This window comes from Sorex fumeus, unplaced genomic scaffold, assembly GCF_029834395.1.
Source record: "Sorex fumeus unplaced genomic scaffold, SorFum_2.1 ptg000019l, whole genome shotgun sequence".
Classification (NCBI taxonomy): domain Eukaryota; kingdom Metazoa; phylum Chordata; class Mammalia; order Eulipotyphla; family Soricidae; genus Sorex; species Sorex fumeus.
The window spans coordinates 37,442,975-37,464,581 of NW_026606076.1; the positions used below are offsets into that span (position 1 = coordinate 37,442,975).

The 21,607-nt window shown below is 51.8% G+C and overlaps 2 protein-coding genes across 2 annotated transcripts; both read left to right on the top strand.

The window, feature by feature from the left end:
- The first annotated feature begins 8,124 nt into the window (after positions 1 to 8,124).
- Positions 8,125 to 12,575, top strand: LOC130022221 (zinc finger protein 426-like). Its single transcript, XM_056112975.1, has 4 exons — positions 8,125 to 8,174; positions 10,555 to 10,639; positions 11,106 to 11,232; positions 12,463 to 12,575. Exons 2-4 carry the CDS (start codon positions 10,607 to 10,609, stop codon positions 12,573 to 12,575), a joined length of 273 nt encoding a protein of 90 aa, XP_055968950.1. The 5' UTR covers positions 8,125 to 8,174; positions 10,555 to 10,606.
- A 5,864-nt stretch (positions 12,576 to 18,439) lies between these two features.
- LOC130022121 (zinc finger protein 497-like) lies at positions 18,440 to 19,478 on the top strand. Its single transcript, XM_056112866.1, has one exon. It carries the CDS (start codon positions 18,504 to 18,506, stop codon positions 19,476 to 19,478), a length of 975 nt encoding a protein of 324 aa, XP_055968841.1. The 5' UTR covers positions 18,440 to 18,503.
- Positions 19,479 to 21,607: the final 2,129 nt, after the last annotated feature.

The following is a 21,607-nucleotide window of genomic DNA, read 5'->3' on the forward strand; positions in this document are numbered from 1 at the left end:
TCAACTCCCTCCCCCCAAAAAAACCACCAAACATTAAGCCAAACAGAGCCTCTCAATATCTCCCTCTGTGTCCCCTGAGAAACGCACCTTGCTGAGCACTGTAGGGGAGGAGTCTACTTCACAACACATTTCACGCCAAAGGCATTTCCAGGAACTGTTCAGAAGTCTTTCAGTAGCAACATTTTTTTTCCTGTTCAGAATTATAACATCAAATATATATATTAAATACACACACACACACACATATAGACAGGAGCCAGAGAAATAATCCAGCGGTATTATTAATAAGTAATCCAGGGCAGCCAACCCCAGTTGGATTCCCCAATACCCCATATAATGCCCTGAGCACAGAGCCAGGAGTCATCCCTGAACACCTCCGCGTGTGGCCCCAAAACCAAAAGAAAACTCCAAAACCTCAAGAAAAAAAATACACATATGTGTATATATAATAAAAAATTCTCAACAGCATGATGGAATGTGGCCAGGTTTCCTGTAGGGGCGAATTGGTTACACTCCGTGTGTTCCAGGGTGGCATCTTACCTGCTGTGTTATCTCCGTGAGCCATGATTTTGTTCTGTTTTATGTGGGGCGGGGATGAAGTCCAGAGATTCAGGCAGGGGAGGCAGAGGCTGTTCCACTGAGTCATTACAAGGTTCCTAGTGGAGAAAAAGGCCTTGAAGGTGCTGGAGGGATAGGACAGTGGGGAGGGTGTGGCCAACCCAGGTTCGATCCCCGGCATCCCATAGGGTCCCCTGAATACCTCCAGGAGTAATTCCTGAGTGCAGAGCCAGGAGTGACTCTTTTTTTTTTTTTAATTTTTATTAGTGAAACACCATGAGGTACAGTTGTAGACTTACAAATTTTTGTGCTTGGATTTCAATTATACAATGATCAAACACCCATCCCTTCACCAGTGCCCATTTTCCACCACCACTGGTCCCAGTATCCCTCCCACCCCCCATCCCCCCGTCCCACCCTGCCTCTGTGGCAGGGCATTCCCTTTTGTTCTCTCTCTCTCCTTTTGGGTGTTGTGGTTTGCAAAAGAGGCATTGAGTGGCAATCATGTTCGGTCTATAGTCTACTTTCAGCATGCTTCTCCCATCCTGGGAGGATCCTCCCAACACCCTTTATTTGGTGCTCCCTTCTCTATCTGAGCTGCCTTTTCCCCTAGAATGTGTGGCTGGCCTCCAAGCCATGGAACAAAACTGCCAGGAGTAACTTGAGCATCGCCGGCGTGACCCAAAAAGCAAAATAAATAAATAAATAAATAATAAAATTGGGTTCAGAAATGACCCTCTAGGACGAGAATGACAGTACAGTGGGGAGTGTGTTTGCCTTGCACGCGGCTGACATGGGTTCAATCCTTGGCATCCCATAGGGTCCCCCGAATGCCACCAGGAGTAATTCCTGAGTGCAGAGCTATAAGTAAACCCTGAGCACCGCCAGGTCTGACCCAAAAAGTCAAATAAGATAAAATCAAATCTGGCCCAGAAATGACCCTCTGACATAAGGCTAAAGGAGGGCAATGTACAGGACCCAGCAAAGATCAATGCGGGGGTGAGGGGGGAGGTCCTGGAAGCCAAATAATCATGAACTATATATAGCTTGTCTACTCCGAAGTCCCTAAAGCAACTGGAGAACAGTTGGTGGGTTAGATAGTCTGAGTTCAAATTCACACCTATATCGGGGCTGGAGCAATAGCACAGCGGGTAGGGTGTTTGCCTTACACGCGGCCAACCCGGGTTCGATTCCCAGCATCCCATATGGTCCCCTGAGTGCCGCCAGGGGTGATTCCTGAGTGCATGAGCCAGGAGGAACCCCTGAGCATCGCCCGGTGTGACCCAAAAAGCGGAAAAAAAACCCCTAAAATTCACACCTATATATTATTTTTCTACAAAGAGAGAAAAAAAAACAACTTTTTTTTTTCCCTCCGGGAGACCACACCTGGCAGTAACCAGACCTTATTCCTGGCTCTGCCCACAGGATCACTCCTGGCAGGACTCAGAGGACCCACTCTATGGAGTGCTAGGGACTGGACCTGAGTTAGTAGCATGCAAGGCATACAACCTGTCCGCTGTCCAGCCTCATTGGCCTGTTTTCGTAAAGAGTTTTTTTCTTTTTTTTTTTTCTTTTTGGGTCACACCCGGCAATGAACAGGGTTATTCCTGGCTCTGCACTCAGAAATTACTCCTGGCGGTGCTCAGGGGACCATATGGGATGCTGGGAATCGAACTCAGGTCGGCCACGTGCAAGGCAAACTCCCTACCCGCTGTGCTATCGCTCCAGCCCCTCGTAAAGAATTTTTTGGGGAGTTGGAGAGACAGTACGGTAGGGAACGGTGCTTGCCTTGTACAAATCAACCCGGGTTTGATCCCTAGCATCCTACAGGTCTCCCAGGCACCACCAGGAGTAATTCCTGAGTGCAGAGCCAGGAGTGACTCACGAGCATTGCTGTTTTTATAACCCAAAAACTTCAAAAAAAAAAAAAAAAGCCTTTTGGAATAGCCATGACATTCCTACACTCAGGTCTGGGGGCTGCTTGTCCACCCACAGGCAAAGCTGTCCACGCTGACGGACAGTACCCGCACCACTTCTTGAACTTTCCAGAGAAGGGGAACCAACCTCCATTCTGGAAACAATCAAGAAAGTCAGAAAATATAGAAACGGGGCAACACTGAAATGCATGAGGATAATAAGCACAGAAATACTTCGTATTTCACACATAATCCTTGCACCCGATTTTGAAATCAGAGCAGGTTTCTCTTTCACATACACAAACACACACACACACACACACATTAATGGAGGGATGGGGAGGGCTTTTGCCAGAGCAGGCTGGGTTCAGGAATAACTCCTAGAAGGGTTCAGGAAGTATGTGTGATCTGTGGATGGAGTCAAGAGCAGCCACGTCCAAGGCAAGCGACTCTGCAGTCCCATAAAAATGTCAAAGCGGGGACTGGAGCAATAGCACAGCGGGTAGGGCATTTGCCTTGCACACGGCCAACCCGGGTTCGATTCCTAGCATCCCATATAGTCCCCTGAGCACCACCAGGGGTAATTCCTGAGCACAGAGCCAGGAGTGACCCCTGTGCATTGCCGGGTGTGACCCAAAAAGCAAAAAAAAGAAAAAAAGTCAAAGCGTACTACATGGAAAGTATCATGCTAAGCGAAATGAGTCAGAAAGAGAGGGACAGACATAGAAAGATTGCATTCATCTGGGGAACATAAAGTAACAAAATAGGAGACTAACACCCAAGAATAGCTGAGATAAGTAGGTTCACTCCATGGCTTGGAGGCCAGCCGCACATGCTTGGGGGAAAGGCAGCTCAGATAGAGAAGGGAGCACCAAGAAATGGGTGTTGGGAGGATCCTCCCAGAATGGAAGATGCATGCTGAAAGTAGACTATAGACCGAACATGATTGCCACTCAATGCTTCTTCTGCAAACCACAACACCCAAAAGAAGACAGAGAACAAAAGGGAATGCCCTGCCAGAGAGGCAGGGTGGGATGGGGGGTGCTGGGAGCTGGGAGGGATACTGGGATCAGTGGTGATGGAAAATGGGGCACTGATGGAAGGATGGGTACTCGAACACTGTATAATTGAAACGCAAGCACAAAAATTTGTAAGTCTATAACTATACCTCATGGTGTTTCACTAATAAAAATTTTTTAAAAAATGTCAAAGCTTCCTATCATGACATACTCCCCCCACCACACACACACACATACACATGCACACACACACACACACACAGAGGCTGGTGGTTACGGCTAAAAATAGTGTATGCATAAAAATATTGTTAAAAGTATTGTCTGAGGGCTGGAGCAATAGCACAGCGAGGAGGGCGTTTGCCTTGCACGCGGCTGACCGGGGTTCGATTCCCAGCATCCCATATGGTCCCCTGAGCACCGCCAGGGGTGATTCCTGAGCGCAGAGCCAGGAGTAACCCCCGTGCATTGCCGGGTGTGACCCAAAAAGCAAAAAAAAAAAAAAAAGTATTGTCTGGGGCCGGGGAAATATAGTACAATGAGACCCTATTTCCATATGAGGCAGTGCAGAAGGTCCCCCAAACACTGCCAGGAGTGACCCCTGAATGAATGAAAATCCAGGAAGAAAGCCCTGTACACCACCGCGTGTGCCCTCAAAGCCCGGCAAACGAAGCACTTTTGCAAACTCCTGCAGCGGGTTCCTTAGCAACCACTAGCCCTTCACCCCACCCCACCCCCGCCCGCCCGAGACTCACCCCAGTATCCGGGGATCACCAGGGCACAGAGAGACGGAGGAAAGGGGGTCGTGGCAAGTGGAGAGCGAGGCAGCAAAAGCTCTTTCTCCGCAAGAAACATCCCAGTTTCCCCTGCACACGTTTGCAGCGCGAGTCGCTGCCTGCAAAGCTCCCCCAGACCCCCGGCGAGCAGCGGCCAGGCGAGCACAAAGGGCGATCGCGGGGGGTCAGGGCTCTCCCCGGCAGGTCCTCGCAGTCCCGAGTCAAAAAGTGGCCTTCAGTGCCCCTGCTTGCGTGCCACCGCCCCCCAGCACTTATTCTTCATTCACCGGCCCAGAGTCCGCCGATCATTGGAACTTACAGCGGCGCTGAAGCCTCACCAGACCAAGGGAGGGGGGCGTGCCCTGGGACCTGTGACGTCACTTCCGCTTTCTCTCAGTCCGTTAAAGGGCCAGGCATCTAAGCGACTGCTAGTATTTCTGGGGGAACTGAAGTTTGCAGTTAGTGGATTTGGCTCTCTGTAGCTTAGACCCAGTGGATCCTGACTCTTGCCACCGGGTGGTGCTCATGTTGGAAGGAGAAGGGGCTCTCAGCCTAAGATTTTTTTGTTCTTTGGGTCACACCTGGCAGTGCTCAGGATTTACTCCTAGCTTTGTCCCTGGGACGCTATGGGATGCTGGGGTTTGAACCCGGGTCAGTCGCGGGTAAGGCAAAAAAAAAAACCTCATCCTAAGTACTGTCGCTAAGGCCTCCCTTAGATTTTTTTTTTGCTTTCTTTTTGGGGGGCTGGAGCGGCTGGAGCGATAGCACAGCAGTAGGGCGTTCGCCTTACAAGCGGCCAACATGGCCAACCCGAGTTCGATTCCTCCACCCCTCTCGGAGAGCCCGGCAAGCTACCGAGAGTATTCGATATGCCAGACACAGTAACAACAAAGTCTCCAATGGAGATGTTACTGGGCCCGCTCGAGCAAATCGATGATCAACGGGAGGGCCTTTACCTTTACCTTTACCTTTTTTGGGGGGGCGTCACACCCTGCGATGCTCAGGGGTTACTCCTGGCTCATGCACTCAGGAATTGCTCCTGGCGGTGCTCAGGGGACCATATGGGATGCTGGGAATCGAACCTGTGTTGGCCATGTTGGCTGTGTGCAAGGCAAACGCCCTACCCGCTGTGCCATCGCTCCAGCCCCCCTCCCTTAGATTTTTGTTGGAGGTGAGGCACTAATGAACTTTCCTTGAAATATTTTCATTCATTTGATTACTGATCCCATTAAACATTTATTTCCTCTAAGTCGCATGCGAAACTAAATTCTAATCATCACTTACTTTTGCACAAGCAATGTGCAAAGTACCTCTGTAACTTTTTGTTTTTGTTTGGGGGACACACCCAGCGATGCTCCTGGCTCTGTGCTCTTGGCACTGCTCAGGGAACCCTATAGGGTGCTGAGGATTGAACCAGGGATGGCCACGCACAAGGAAAATATCCTACCCACTATACTACCATCCAGGGCCCCATATTTCTGTAGTTTATAAACCATATTTTTAGGGGCAAAGAGATAGGAGAGTGGGTAACTCACCTACCTCTCCTGGGTTCCTGCTTCCCAGAGGGTCCCCCGAGGCCTGCCAGGATGGATTTCTTTTCTTTTCTTTTTTTTTTTTTTTGCTTTTTGGGTCACACCCGGCGATGCACAGGGGTTACTCCTGGCTCTGCACTCAGGAGTTACCCCTGGCAGTGCTCAGGGGACCATATGGGATGCTGGGAATCGAACCTGGGTCAACCGCGTGCAAGGCAAACTCCCTACCCTCTGTGCTATCGCTCCAGCCCCCAGGATGGATTTCTGAGAGCCAGGAATAAATCCTGAATACTGCTGGATGTGGCCAAAATTCCTAAGTAAAATTGTGAACAGGTCCCATTTCCCATTTCCATTCAAAACATGAAAGAGGGGACCAGGGCAATAGTACAGAGGGGAGGACACTTGCCTTGCACACAACCAACCAGGTTTGATCCCCAGCATCCCAGAGGGCCCCCCGAGCCCCCTAGAGTGATCCTTGAGCTCAACTGGGTGTCACCAAAAAAAAATGAGAAAAAGGAAAAAAATTACCAACGTCTTCTAACAAAGTAAAATGCTTTATTGCTTTATTTGTATGGGGGTGGGAGCTTCTGATCAAACCCCGTGCTGGAGGGTTCTCCGGGGAACAAGAAGTACCTTAGATCTGATCAGTGCCAGCTGCAGGCAAAGACAACACTTTAACCCCTGTCAGTGGCTCTGGCCTTGCTTTGTTCAGTGTTTACATTCCAGTCATTTCTCCCTCTATTCTGAAGTCTGTAGGAATCTAAGAGCTAGCCCTGGGCTTAGGAAGCAGTCCTAAGTTTGTTTAGGGGCCTGTGACACCTGGTAGTGCTTAAGGCTGACTCTGCCTCTGGACTCAGTGATCACTCCTGGTGGTGCTCACGGGGATCTTATGGTATGCCAGGAATCGAACACGGGTCAGACCCATGCAAAGCAAGCACCTTACCTGCTATAACCAGACCAAGGCCAAGTATAATTCCTGGGTGCAGAGCCAGAGGGAATTCCCCCTGATCACTGCAAAGTGTGGTCCCTCCAGAACAAAACAATCAAAAAAACTGCAAAGATTCAGCTTGGTGTCCAAATTCAATTTAGCTAGTTACTGCAGGTGTGGGCCGTGCCCAGAGATGTTCAGGAGCCCTGTGTGGGTAGAGTGTTTGCTTTGCATGCAACGACCCAGGTTCGCTCTCCTGTACCCCATATGGTCTCCTGAGCCCTGCCAGGAGTGCCACCTGAGCACAAAGCCAGGAGTAAGCCCTGAGCACCCCCTCCCCCCAAAAAGAAAGAGTAAGCCGGGGACCTTCTGGCATCCAACCAGCGATGGTTATCCACAGGATCAGCACTTAATCACCTGTAGGATCTTTCAAGACCTGTCAAAAGAAAAATCAGGGTTGTGTGGGTTTGACCAGACTTGGTTAAGAGCACTTTCAGGAAAGCCTTTAAGGCAGCCTTTCCCTTCAACCACCTAGTAAATCCAGAGCCTCTGTCCCCTCCAGTCATATCGTCCTTCCACATGTCGTGTTTGTGCCCCGGGCCACCGAGCTGCACGGTGTGAGGTATGGATGCAAGGTATGAGGTATGGGGGGGGAGGGGGGCGTAACTGCAACTTCCTAGGAGAGATCATTGTTTTCGGGCCCTTTAAGGAGCTAAAATGACGTCACCGATTCCCGGAACTTTTCTTCTCCAAGACTCTAACCCGGGGGGGGGGGGGGGGGGGGGGGGGGGGGGTGAGGGGAGTCACGTGATCAGCCCCGCCTCGAGCCTGCGATTGGGCAGCCGGGGAAGGGGGCTCCGTGGGAAGAAAAGGGGGACTTCGAAGGGCGATGCTCGCCTCTGCCGGGTGAGGGGCCGCCTTGGAGAGCCCCCCGAATCTCCTTGGTCTCCACACTGTGAGCTGCGGGGCCCTTTCACCCACGTGGTCGTCGGGATACCGGAGTCTCTAGAGGAATCGGGGGGGGGGGGGGGGCTATTTCTGCAGGGGGACGAGCGCGTCCAGGGCCAGGGCTCACCCTGCGTCTCTCCCTAACCCACGAACCACGGGTGTTGGGGTGAGTCTCGGGGACCAGCCGGTTCCGGCACCCGCAGCTTGAGACTCAGCGCTCTGGGATTGTCTTTGTCTTTTGCACGGTTCTTCGTGTCTTAGGGTCCCCCCCTCCCCGGGGCTTTGCTCGCCGGCCTTGCAGCCGCTCGGTGCACGCTTTGCGGGGCGCTCAGGACCCTCCAGGCCATAGCCCGGGGTGCTGGGGGTGGGGGGGGGGACCGTGCGGTGGCCCGGATTCCTGCTGGGCATGTGTGCTCTGTTGCACCGGGATATCCTTTGTCTCCAAAAACCCCAGAAACTATCCAGGACCCAGAACTCTCTCCAGCAGACGAGCCAGAGCGGTAAGACAGCGGGGTGGGGGTGTTTGCGTTGCACGCGGCCAACCCAGGTTGAATCTCCTGCATCCCCTGGGGTCCCCCTCCCCGCCCCACCAGCCTGCTAGGAGTGATCCCTGAGCACTGAGCCAAGAGTAAACCCTGAGTACGCTGGGTGTGGCCCACTCCCCCCCAGAAAACACCTCTCCGAGTGGAGTGTGCGAGCTTCCCTGGTCTTTGCTGGTGGGGGTGCTCATGCAGCCCCCCCACACGCCCCCCAACCCCGCAAGACAACTCAGCTGCAGAGCGGCCGGTCTGGGTTGGGCACCCCTGGCTGTGGCAGGGTATTGTCCCAAAGCTGGTGGGGAACTTGTGAGGAGTTTGGGGGTTGAGCACTGCAGCTGCTCATTCATGCACTAGTGAAGGCACAGTCTCAGTGTCCCCGGGCACGCCCACCTCTGTGCCCGAAGGCCACGCCCCCACTCTGCTGGGAGGGGAGATGTTGAGGTGTTGTGAGGTGATGTTGGGATGGTTCCGCCCCTGCTCCGTGTCCGTGGAACCTTTTTTTTTTTTTTTTGCTTTTTGGGTCACACCCAGCGATGCACAGGGGTTACTCCCGGCTCTGCACTCAGGAGTTACCCCTGGCAGTGCTTAGGGGACCATATGGGATTCTGGGAATCGAACCTGGGTCGGCCGCGTGCAAGGCAAATGCCCTACCCGCTGTGCTCTCTCTCCAGCCCCCACAGAACCTTCTTGCCCGCACCCAGGCTGCGCCTCTCTCTTGGTGGGTTATCAGTTAGATGAGAAGCGCCAAGTTGGGGACCTGGGGGAGCTGGGGGGTGTTGGCCCACACCCTGCCATGCTCAGGGATTACTCCTGGCTTTGTGCTCAGGGGACACTATGGAATAACGGAGATGGAGCCTGGGTCAGCAGCATGCAAGGGGAAGCCCTCCTGTCCTATGATCACTCTGGCCACATATATATATATATATATATATATATATATATATATATGGGCTGGAGCGATAGCACAGCGGTAGGGCTTTTGCCTTGCAAGCGGCCAACATAGCGTACCCAAGTTCGATTCCTCCACCCCTCTCGGAGAGCCCGGCAAGCTACCGAGAGTATCTCGTCCGCACGGCAGAGCCTGGCAAGCTACCCGTGACGTATTCGATATGCCAAACACAGTAACAACAAAGTCTCCAATGGAGACGTTACTGGGCCCGCTTGAGCAAATCGATGAACAACGGGAGGACAGTGACAGTGATATATGTATATATGCTTTATTTCCCAGCACCCAGTGGTACTCAGTGTTGACTCCTGGCTCTGTGCTCAGGGATCACTCCTAGCCAGATTCCCGGGTCATATGGGTGCAAAGGGGTGAAACCCTGATGGTGCATGTGCAAGACAAGTGCCCTGCCCAGTGGACTATCTCTCTGCGCCCCGACTTTTTCTGTAGTTATGGTTTTTCTTTTTGTTGTTAGTTTAACAAACTTAAGTATGATGAGGGTTTTTTGTTTTTGTTTTTTTTTTTTTGGGTGTTTTTTGGTTTTTTTTTTTTTTTTTTTTTTTGCTTTTTGGGTCACACCTGGTGATGCTCCAGAATTATTCCTGTCTCTGCACTCAGGACTTACTCCTGGCGGTGCTCAAAGGACCCTATAGGATGCCAGGGATCGAACCCGGATCGGTCCCATACAAGGCAAATGCCCTACCCACTGTACTATCTCTCTGGCCGCAAGTTTAATGAGTTTCAAGTTGAACCGATTTTATTATTTTTAGTAGTTTTTTTTTTATTATTGAATGAAACAGACACATGAGGAAGTATTTTCGTGTGTGTGCTCTAGAGAGAACATGGACTTCTCCAGAATGGGGCAAGGGCAAACAGAGTCATGGGACTAGCAAGCCAAATTACGGCAGAACTCGGGCTTGAAGAGCAAGCCTCAAGTTGGAGGAGAATCTCAATGTCAAAAAATGTTAACGAGGGGGCCGGAGCAATAGCACAGCGGGTAGGGCGTTTGCCTTGCATGCGGCCGACCCGGGTTCGATTCCCAGCATCCCATATGGTCCCCCAAGCACCGCCAGGAGTGATTCCTGAGTGCAAAGCCAGAAGTAACCCCTGAGCATTGCCGGGTGTGACTCAAAAAGAAAAAAAAAAAGAAAAAAACACTCCTGATAGGCACTTTTTAAAGATCATGTCATGCCATCCTAGTTCCCTTACGGGTGATTTCTGGGGCCTGTCACCCGGGTGAAGGACATTGAAGCTGGATCCTTCTGAGGGGAAAGACCATTTTGGGGCTTTTGGGTGTCGGGGATCCAAACCCAGGACCACCCCGTGCAAGGCAAGCACCCTCCCCCCTATACTATCTTCCCCAGCCCTTTTTTATGCCTTTTTAAAATTTCTCTCCAGGGTTTCTTCCCCAGAGGCCTTTCCTTGGTCGTATGAAATCACAACTCCAAAGATGGCCGTGTGGAGTGTCGGCTGCCGTCCACAGGTAAGAAGGACACTGAGCCGTGAAACAGACTGTCCCAGGAGTCCACAAGCGACTTTTGAATGTCCTCACAACTTGCTTTATTTTATTTTAGAGCCCCACCCAGCAGTGCTCGGGGCTGACTCCTGGCCTTGTGCTCAGGGATCACTTCCGGCAGTGCTCAAGGGGACTTTCTGGGGTGCTGGGGATTGAGCCGGGGTCAGTAGTGTACATGTCAAGCACCCTATGTGCTGTATGTACCATCTCTCTGGCACCCTGACAGGCACTTCTTAAAGATCATGTCATGCCATCCTCGTTCCCTTACGGGTGATTTCTGGGGCCTGTCACCCAGGTGAAGGACATAGAGGCTGGATCCTTCCGAGGGGAAAGGCCCTGATCCCCTCTAAGGCCCTGGGGGTCCCATCCTCACAACCCAGGGAACAGAGTGGGGTCAGGCCCTGACTCCCACCCCCTGTATGTTCTGGCTCAGGACTCAGTGACCTTCCCCGACGTGGCCGTGAGCTTCACCCCGGAGGAGTGGACGTGTCTGGATGCCTCTCAGCGGAAGCTCTACAGGGACGTGATGCTGGAGACCTACCAGCACCTGCGGGCCATCGGTGAGAGCAGCCAGGGCTGGAAGGCTGGGCAGGGCCAGGGTCACCTGCTGGGGGGCGAGGTGGGAACAGGGACCAAGATGGGACAGTGACGGGGACAGACATCCTATCTTCCCTCACCGGGCTCCCCCTCCTTCAAAGCAAAGCCTATGAATGCGTCTCTCCAACTACTCAGTGATTTCTTTTTATTTGGGGTTTTGGTATTTGTCCCACACCTGGCAGTTCTCAGGACTGACTCCTGTTTCTGTGCTCAAGGATTACTCATGGCAGGGCTGAGTGGACCCTGTGGGGTGCCAGCATGGACCCCGGTATAGTCAAATACAAGTCAGTCACCTATATTTTTTTTGTTTTTCAGTCACACCTAGTGATGCTCAGGGGTTACTCCTGGCTCTGCACTCAGGAATTACTCCTGGTGGTGCTCAGGGGACCATATGGGATGCAGGGATCAAACCCAGGTCGGCTGCGTGCATGGCAAATGCCCTACCCACTGAACTATCACTGCGGCCCACAAGTCAGTCACTTTAACCCCTTGATTATTCCTCTATCCCAAGCTGAATACAAGGGTTTTGTTTTGGGATCATACCCAGTGGTGCTCAGGACTTAACTCCTGGCTCTGTGCTCAAGGTTCCAAATAGCATAATCATCCCATCAGTCCATGAGTTTCTTAGTAACATGCACTTTGACTTCCCCTTAATTATAATTGCTTTGGGCCACACCTGGCTGTGCTCAGGGATCACTTCTGGTTGCCTTTGGGGAACCAAAGGGATCACTGGGAATCGAACCCAGTCGACCGCTTGCAAAACAAATGCCAGGCCCGATGTGCTGTCTCTCTGGTCCCTGAATACAAGTTTCAATGCTTGGTAAATAGGATAAAAGTTTATTTTTTTTTCTTTTTGGGTCACACCCAGCTGATGCTCAGGGGTTACTCCTGGCTCTACACTCAGGAATCACTCCTGGCGGTGCTTGGGGGACCATATGGGGTGCTGGGAATCGAACCCAGGTCGGCCGCATGCAAGGCAAACGCCCTACCCGCTGTGCTATTGCTCCAGCCCAATAGGATAAAAGTTTAAACTTGTTTTCAGGGTTTAGAAGAAAATAACAATCTACGAGACGCAAAGAAGCACTCATTCCTTGATACCTATTTTCACTAATTTTTCTGAGTGCTGATTCATTGGAAGGTCATTGCTTTTCAGGGGTACTTACATATTTCTTCCTCCACTTTTTCCTGAGCAGATGCTTCTGTCGTGAAGCCCACTGTGATCTCCTGGTTAGAACAAGGAGCCTCGAGGACACTGAAGACAGGAATCTTTCATGGTGTGTGTTTCTGGTCTGGAGAGATAGTCTAGCGGGGCTGGTGCATGCCTAGCAAGTACCCATCCTGAACTCCATCACCCCATAGGATTCTTCAAGCCCCACCAGGAGTGGTCCCTGAGCATAGCCAGGTGTGACCCAAAAAAATTAAACAACCGGGGCTGGAGAGATAGCACAGCGGGTAGGGCGTTTGCCTTGCACGCGGCCGACCTGAGTTCGATTCCCAGCATCCCATATGGTCCCCTGAGCACCGCCAGGAGTATCTCCTGAGTGCAGAGCCAGGAGTAACCTCTGTGCATCCCCAGGTGTGACCCAAAAAGGAAAAAAAAAAAGAAATTAAACAACCAAGAGGACATCAAAGTGAGAGTTTCTAAGAACCTCACTGATGGGCTGATCACTTGGTTTAGAATTATATTAAATTGAGGACCGGAGCGATGGTGGAGCAGGGAGGGTGTTTGCCTTGTATGTGGCTGACCCGGATTCAATCCCTGGCACTCCATTAGTCCATCGAGTCCCACCAGGTGTGACCCATCAGCGCAGAGCCAGGAGTCAGCCTTGAGTAACAGAGGGTATGTCCCAGAACAAGAACAGGGGCCGGAGCGATAGTCTAGCAGGGAGGGCGTTTGCCTTGCATGCAGCTGACATGAGTTCCATCCCCGACATTCCACAGGGTCCCCTGAGCACCACTAGAGCAATTCCTGAGCACAGAGTCAGGAGTAACCCCTGAGGATTCCTGGGTGTGGTCCCCTCAACCCCCTGAAAAACCCACAACAACAAAAAACTATGTAATTGGGATGGGCATCAAGCACAGCAATACACAGGACTTGCTCCTAGTGGTGCTCAGGGGGCCAAATGAGATGCCGGGGATCGAACCCAGGTCGGCTGCGTGCAAGGCAAACGCCCTACCCGCTGTGCTATCATCACTCCAGCCCCACAGAGGTTACTTCTGGCTGCGTACTCAGGAATTACTCCTGGTAGTGTTTGGGGGACCATATGGGATGCTGAGGATCAAACCCAGGCTCTCCACATTGTACTGTTGAGGCCACGTAAATATCCTACCTGCTGTACTATTGGTCCAGCCCATGCAGCACACACTTGGACAGAGGCTTAATAGGGTGCTGTGGTTTGTCATTCCTTCTTGGCTGGGGCTCTGTCTGTTCAGTCACCCCCTGGCAGCCACCAAGGTGACTGGATGTTACAACTGGCCACGGAGGGGAGAGGGGCCTTTGCTGGAAAATCAAAATCAAAAGGGAAGTTATGGGGGAGGGCTGCCTACCACTCATCCTGTTTGGACCAAGTCTTGTGGGCTCCATCCTCATCCCCAGTCACCCCCTCAATTGTGCCCTGCAATATCCCACGACTACCACCAGATGTGACCCCAAGACCAAAAGTATGTGTTCTGTGTAGGTTGTGTTTTTTGTTGTTGTTGTTTTTTTTTTTATCACACCCAGCAATGCACACCCAGCTCCTGGCTCTGCACTCAAGAATTACTCCTGATGGTGCTCGGGAGACCATATGGGATGCTGGGAATCGAACCCAGGTCGACCATGTGCAAGGCAAACGCCCTACCCACTGTACTATCACTCTAGCCCCTGTAGGTCTTTTTTTTTTTTAAGTTTGTTGTGTTGATTTCAGAAAATACATAGTGTTTCCCTGACCTTTTGGACTGTACTGGTAATTATTACTACTATGCAGGGTGCTGAGGATCAAACCCAGAACTTCACGCAGGCAAGGTCTGAGCACCGCCCCTAAACCAGCTCCCCACCTGGGCTGTTACTGCTTCGCTTTCTCTGTGAGGGAACCCTGACCCCACATTTCCTTTTTCCTACAGTCTGGTAATCTTTATAGGGCTTCTTCATAATTTCGACAGCTCTATATGAAATCCTTTACTGATATATTACTGCAGATTTCACTGATTTTTTTTGAGGGGGGTAAGGGGCATAGCTCAGGGCTTATTCCTGGCTCAACCTCCAGGATCACTCCTAGTGGATGCCCAGGATCAAACCCGGATGGTGGCATGGAAGGCAAGCACCCTACCTACTGAACTCTTTACAAAACTGTCAAAACTCTTTTGTTTTGGGGCCATACTAGTAGTAGTAGTAGTAGTAGTAGTTGTTCTTCTTCTTCTTCTTCTTCTTCTTCTTCTTCTTCTTCTTCTTCTTCCTCTTCCTCCTCTTCCTCCTCTTCTCTTCCTCTTCTTCCTCTTCTTTTCCCTTTTCTTCCTCTTCCTCTTCTTCCTCTTCTTCCTCTTCCTCTTCTTCTTCCTCTTCCTCTTCCTCTTCTTCCTCCTCTTCTTCCTCTTCTTCCTCCTCTTCTTCCTCCTCCTCCTCCTCTTCCTCCTCCTCCTCCTTCTCCTCCTCCTCCTCCTCCTTCTTCTTCTTCTTTTTTTTTAAACTAATGGTTCTCAGAACTAATTCCTATCTCTGAACTCAGGAATCTCTCCTGATGGGCTCTGGGGACGCTCTAGGGTGCCAGGGATCAAGCCCAGGTGAGCTGGGTCACATGGAAAGCAAGCACCCTCCCTGTTTGACTATCTCCAGCCCAAGGGCTACGTTTTGTTTATTTGGGGGCCACACCACGATACTCAGGATTTCTCCTGGTTTTGTGCATAGGGATCACTCCTGACAAGGCTCAGTACCATTAACTGATCAAGAAATCATATCCAGGGGCTTACACATGCTAGGGGAAAAGGCAGCTCAGATAGAGAAGGGAGCACCAAATAAAGGGTGTTGGGAGGATCCTCCCAGGATGGGAGAAGCATGCTGAAAGTAGACTATAGACCAAACATGATTGCCACTCAATGCCTCTTTTGCAAACCACAATACCCAATAGGAGAGAGAGAACAAAAGGGAATGCCCTGCCACAGAGGCAGGGTGGGATGGGGGTGGGGGGTGGGGGGTGGGAGGGATGCTGGGATCCGTGGTGGTGGGAAATGGGCACTGGTGGAGGGATGGGTATTTGATCTTTGTATAATTGAAACCCAAGCACAAAATTTGTAAGTCTACAACTGTACCTCATGGTGTCTCACTAATAAAAATTTAGACAGTGATCCAGGGACTAGAGCAATAGCACAGCGGGTAGGGCGTTTGCCTTGCATGCGACCAACTGGGGTTCGATTCCCAGCATCCCATATGGTCCCGTGAGCACTGCCAGGAGTAATTCTTAAGTGCAGAGGCAGGAGTAACCCCTGTGCATCACCAGGTGTGACCCAAAAAGCAGAAGAAAAAAAAAGAAGAAAAGAAATCATATCCAACTCCTTTATGGGTAAGACAAGTGCCTTAGGGCCAGAGCAATAGTACAGCAGGGAGGGCGTTTGCCCTGCACATGGCTGAGCTGGGTTCAATTCCCAGCATCCCATGTGATCCCCAAGCACTACCAGAAGTAATTCCTGAGTGCAAAACCAGGAATAACCCCTGAGCATCGCTGGGTGTGACCCCAAAAGCAAAAAACATTTTAAATTTTTGAAAAAGGACAAGTGCCTTAATACCTTGCAATATCTCTCCAGTTCCAAACAACCAATTTTTTTATTAACACAAGACAACAAATCATTCCATTAAAAGCTTTACAGATGGTAAGGCCGGAGAGACAATCCTGCAGGGAAGGCACTTGCCTTGCATGCAGCTCACCCGGGTTCAATCCCTGGCATACCATAGGGTCCCCGGAACACCACCAGGTGTGACCCAAAAGCCAAAAAAAAGAAAACTATACATAAAAAACCCTCATTTTCACCAAATGATCAACTCCTTCTTGTTCTGTTGTTTCTTACATAATTGTTTTAAAATTCTAGAATGGAAATCCAGACAGAACTACAACGTGGCATTCTGTTCACTTGATTTTGAGAAAGAAACAACAGTCGTGGTAAGTTCGATCCATTTGAAAACAGACATTCCCTCTCTTCTGCATTGCAAAGAAAACCAATTGAGATTTTTATTGTTCTTTCATTGTATGGTTATCTCGCCCGCACGGCAGAGCCTGGCAAGCCACCCGTGATGTATTCGATATGCCAAACACAGTAACAACAAAATCTCCCATGGAGACGTTACTGGGCCCGCTCGAGCAAATCGATGGACAACGGGAGGGCCTTTACTTACTTAACTTTTACTATCACTCCTAGCAAGACTTGGCAGGGCCATGTGGGATGCTGGAGATCGAACCTGGATTAGTCATGCGCAAGGCAGCTGGCCTACGTACCAAAGTGTTATTTTGGTCTCTGATCTTTCAAATTAGGGACTCCTGGCTTTGTTTGGGGACCACCTCAGGGCACTACCCTGGCACTACTCTTCACTCAGTGCTCAGACATCACACAGGCAGGCTGAGGGGACTCTATGGGGCCCCTGGGGTGCCAGGGATCGCACCTTGGTTGACTGCATGAGAGCAAGCACCCTCCCTGCTGGGCTCTCGCTCCACACCCAGCCTGTCTTTCTTGCCTAAGAATCCTTTCTGGGGCTGGAATGATAATACGGCAGGGAAGGCATTTGCTTGCATGCAGCTGAGTCTGGTTCAATCTCAGTCATCCCATATGATCCCACGAGCACCACCAGAAGTAAATTCCCAAATGCAGAGCCAGGAGGAACCTCTGAGCATCACTGGGTGTGGTGTTCCTCAACCCCTGCTTCCTGAAGAAAAGAATTCTTTCCCTCAACTTACATGTCAGGATTCATTTTAGTTATCTCAAACTAAAACAACGACACTGTCCTCCCGTTGTTCATCGATTTGCTCGAACGGGCCCAGTAACGTCTCCATTTTGAGACTTGTTGTTACTGTGTTTGGCATATTGAATATATCACGGGTAGCTTGCCAGGCTTTGCCATTGTGCAAAAAAGAAAAATCACTGCTCCTTGGGACTGGAGAGACAGTACAGCAGGTAAGTTGCCTGCCTCTCATGCAGCTGATATGGGTTCGATCCCCAAGTAATCCCCTGGGCACTGCCAGGAGTGATGCTGGAGTGCAGGGCCAGGGGTAAGCCCTGAGTATCACCAGGTGGGCAGTCACACACACACACACACACACACACACACACACACACACACACACACACATACACCCCTATATATCACTGTTTCTGTTCAAAGATGGATATATCTCTTCACAGAAATGTCTGAAATCAGGCTTGATTTTTCTTGGGTCACACCCAGCAATGCTCAGGACTTACTCCTGGCTCTGCACTCGGGAATTACTCCTGACAGTGCTGGGGAGACCCTATGGGATGCTGGGGATCGAACCCAGGTTGGTCATGTGCAAGGTAAAGGCCCTCCCCGCTGTCCTATCGCTCCAGCCCAAGGCTCTCTCTCATTCCACAGGAAAGCGGCACTGAGTACTGGAACGTATGTGCTGATGAGCTGGGAGAAGATTCTAGTGAAGGGTCCTGCCTTCCTCCTGCCAGGTGCAGTCCAGCGGGCCGGCTCTCTGCTGAAGATCAGACCGGCACAAATTTCCCCACATCAAAGAAACCTGGCACCAGAAAAAGTTACCCGGCGTCTCTGGAACCCCCTCCTCAACCTGCAGAGACACCCGGTGGCTGGGAGAAAACGATTTCTGCCAAGCAGGGAGGGTCTCTTCCAGGCCCCTCAGCTCCTCCCAGGCCTGGTCAAACCAAGAATACCAGAAGCTCCAACAACTGGAAGGAACGCGGGGTTGGTGCTGAGGGTCCCAACCGCGTCCAGGGGCAGACCCGGCATGGGAAGAGTCTCCGCTCAGGGGAGGAGCGTGCAGGGGCTTTGAGACATGCATCTCGCCTGAGAACTCGCTCAGAAGTGGACACTGCACCAGGCGAGAGGTGGCGGGGCACCATCTTTCCCTCCTCCAAACAGCAGACTGGACCCCCTGGAACTCGGGCTGGGGAAAACGTCTGTGCTGATGAGGGCCAAGAGAAGGTTCTGGATCATAATTCTGACTTCCCTAAAGTGGGGGCCGCCCCACCGCGGGGGAGATGCTTCGTGTGCGGGGAGTGTGGCAAGGCCTTCATGCAGTCCTCGGACCTCCTCCGGCACAGGACGGTCCACTCGGGAGAGAAACCCTTCGTGTGTCCCGAGTGTGGCAAGGACTTCCCCCGCTCCTCGTGCCTGAAGAACCACGTGCGCATCCACACGGGCGAGAAACCCCACTCCTGCCACGAGTGCGGGAAGGCCTTCCTGTCGTCCTCCCAGCTGGTCCTCCACCGGCGCATGCACTCGGGGGAGCGGCCCTTCGCCTGCGACAAGTGCCACAAGGCCTTCCAGTCGGCCTACAAGCTCATCCGGCACTTCCACACGCACACGGCCGAGAAGCCCTTCGTGTGCCGGGAGTGCGGGAACGCGTACACGGAGTATTCCGGCCTGGTGAAGCACCTGAAGGTCCACACGGGCGAGAAGCCCTATGCGTGCCCGCAGTGCGGGAAGACCTTCGTGCAGGCCTCCTACCTCACCCACCACCTGAGGACCCACACGGCCGAGCGGCCCTACACATGCCCAGAGTGTGGGAAAGGCTTCAAGTGTGCCAAGAATCTTGCCGCCCACCGTGGGACACACACCAAGCCCTTCATGTGTGGCGAGTGCGGTCGCGCCTTCGCCCAGTCCACAACCCTCTGCCAGCATCAGCGGACTCACACTTGCCAGAGGGCCCACGTGTGCCAGGAGTGCGGGCGGAGCTTCAAGTCGGTGGGCTACCTCCACGTCCACCAGAGGAGCCACAGCGGGGAGAGGCCCTACCCCTGCCCGCACTGTGGCAAGGCCTTCATCCGCGCCTCCAGCCTCAGTCACCACCTGCGCGTCCACACGGGCCAGGACCGCTACCAGTGCGCTCAGTGCCCCAAGGCCTTCCCGACCTTGTCCCAGCTGGCCACCCATGTCCTGATGCACACGGGGAAGAAAGCGTTCCCGTGTGAGCTCTGCGGGAAGTCCTTCAACAGCCCCTCCAACGTCCGCATCCACAAGCGCTGTCACACCGGTGACAGCGTGTAAAGGGCAAAGGGACACGAGCTGGGGGAAGAGCTTTGGTCAGGCTGCGGACCAATGGTCACTCGGCCCCGCCCACCTGTGGTCTAAGATCACTGTCACTGCCACTGTCCTCCCGTTGTTCATCAATTTGCTCGAGCGGGTCCAGTAACGTTTCCATTTTTTGGAGACTTGCTGGTACTGTGTTTGGCATATCGAATACATCACGGGGAGCTTGCCAGGCTTTGCCATGCAGGCGAGATACTCTTGGTAGCTTGCCGGGCTCCCCGAGAGGGGCGGAGGAATCGAACCTGGCTCGGCCAGGCTGGCTGCGCGCAAGGCAAATGCCCTACCGCTGTGCTGTCGCTCCAGCCCAGGTCTAAGATCAAAAATTAAAATTAGGGACCAGTGGCAGAGCGACAAAACAGGAGGTAAGGCCTTGCCAGCCACGGCTCTGGGTTCATCCCGGCATCCCATAGGGATCCCAAGTACTTCCAGGAGTAATTCCTGAATGCAGTGCCAGGAGTAACCCATGCATTGCTGGGTGTGACCCAGAAAGCCAAAAAATAATAATACAATAAAAAATTGGAGCGATAGCACAGCGGGTAGGGCGTTCGCCTTACAAGCGGCCAACATGGCCGACCGGAGTTTGATTCCTCCACCCCTCTCGGAGAGCCCGGCAAGCTACCGAGAGTATTCGATATGCCAGACACAGTAACAACAAAGTCTCCAATGGAGACGTTACTGGGCCCGCTCGAGCAAATCGACGATCAACGGGAGGGCCTTTACCTTTACCTTTTACAATAAAAAATTAGGGTCCAGAGCAGTAGTATAATAGGCAACACACTTGCCTTGCATGTGGCAGACCTGGGTTCCATCCCAGCATCCCATAAGGTTCCCAGAGCACCACCAGGAGTGATCCCTAAGTGCAGAGCCAGGAGTAAAATCCTGAGCATCGCCAGGTATGGCCCCCCAAATAATTAAGAATTGTAAACTGAAAAATAAATTATGGTGTGGAAAAGTATTGCGGAGATAGTATAGTGAAGAAGGGACTTTGTTGTGTTTTGTGCTTTGGTTTGGTTGGTTTTTGTGTTTTGGCTACACCCAGTAATGTTCAAGGGTTACTCCTGGCTCTGCAGTTCAGAATCACTCCTGATGTTGCTAAGGGGATCCAGTAGGGTGCCAGGGATGGAACATGGTTCAGCCACATGCAAGGAAAACGCCCTCCCAGCTGTCCTATTGCCCCCGACGCTAGAAAAGACTTAATACAAATGGGAAAACACGCACCAATTCTTCAGACCTGACTGGCCAGGAAGACCACCATGAAACTTTGGGGTTGTTTTGTTTTGTTCTGCCTTTTCGGTCACACCTCACAGGGCTTACTTCTGGGTCTGCACTCAGAAATTATTCCTGGGGGAGCTTGAAGGACCCTATGGGATGCTGGGGATCGAATCCAGATCAGCTATGAGCAAGGCAAATGCCCAACCTGTTGTACTATTGTGCCAGCCCCACACCATGAAAGTTTGGAATAAACGGTATTTTCCATACTCCTCAGACCTTTCCTTAGAGAGACCTGTTAGCTGGGGAGAAGCATGGGGCATCAAACACCTTCACTTTCCTGTTCCCCAAGTCCCCTTGGGAAAACCCCATCCAAGAGGGACCATCCTTTCAATATTATGAAAGTGGCAAAAAGTTTTTAGGAGTCTGGGGTTGGAGAGATAGCACAGCGAGTAGGGCGTTTGCCTTGCACGTGGCCAACCCGGGTTCGATTCCCAGCATCCCATATGGTCCCCTGAGCACCGCCAGGAGTAACTCCTGAGTGCAGAGCCAGGAGGAACCCCTGTGCATCGCCAGGTGTGACCCAAAAAGCAAAAAAAAAAAAAAAAAACAAGTTTTTACGAGCCAATTCTTAGCATAAGGATAGAAGTTCAGGGTAAATGTTGCAAAGACTGTGGATATGGGGGTATCCTCCTTATATCCCAACATTGAACTCTACCTATAATACTGGGGAAAACTGGAATAAAAAGCATCATTCTTTCGTTTCTTTTGTCTTGGAGTCACACCCATTCTAGTTGCAGGACCCTTTGGGATGCTGGGAATCAAAGTTCGATCTGCTGTGTGCAAGGTCCACCCTTCCTACTGGTCCTGTTGGTCCA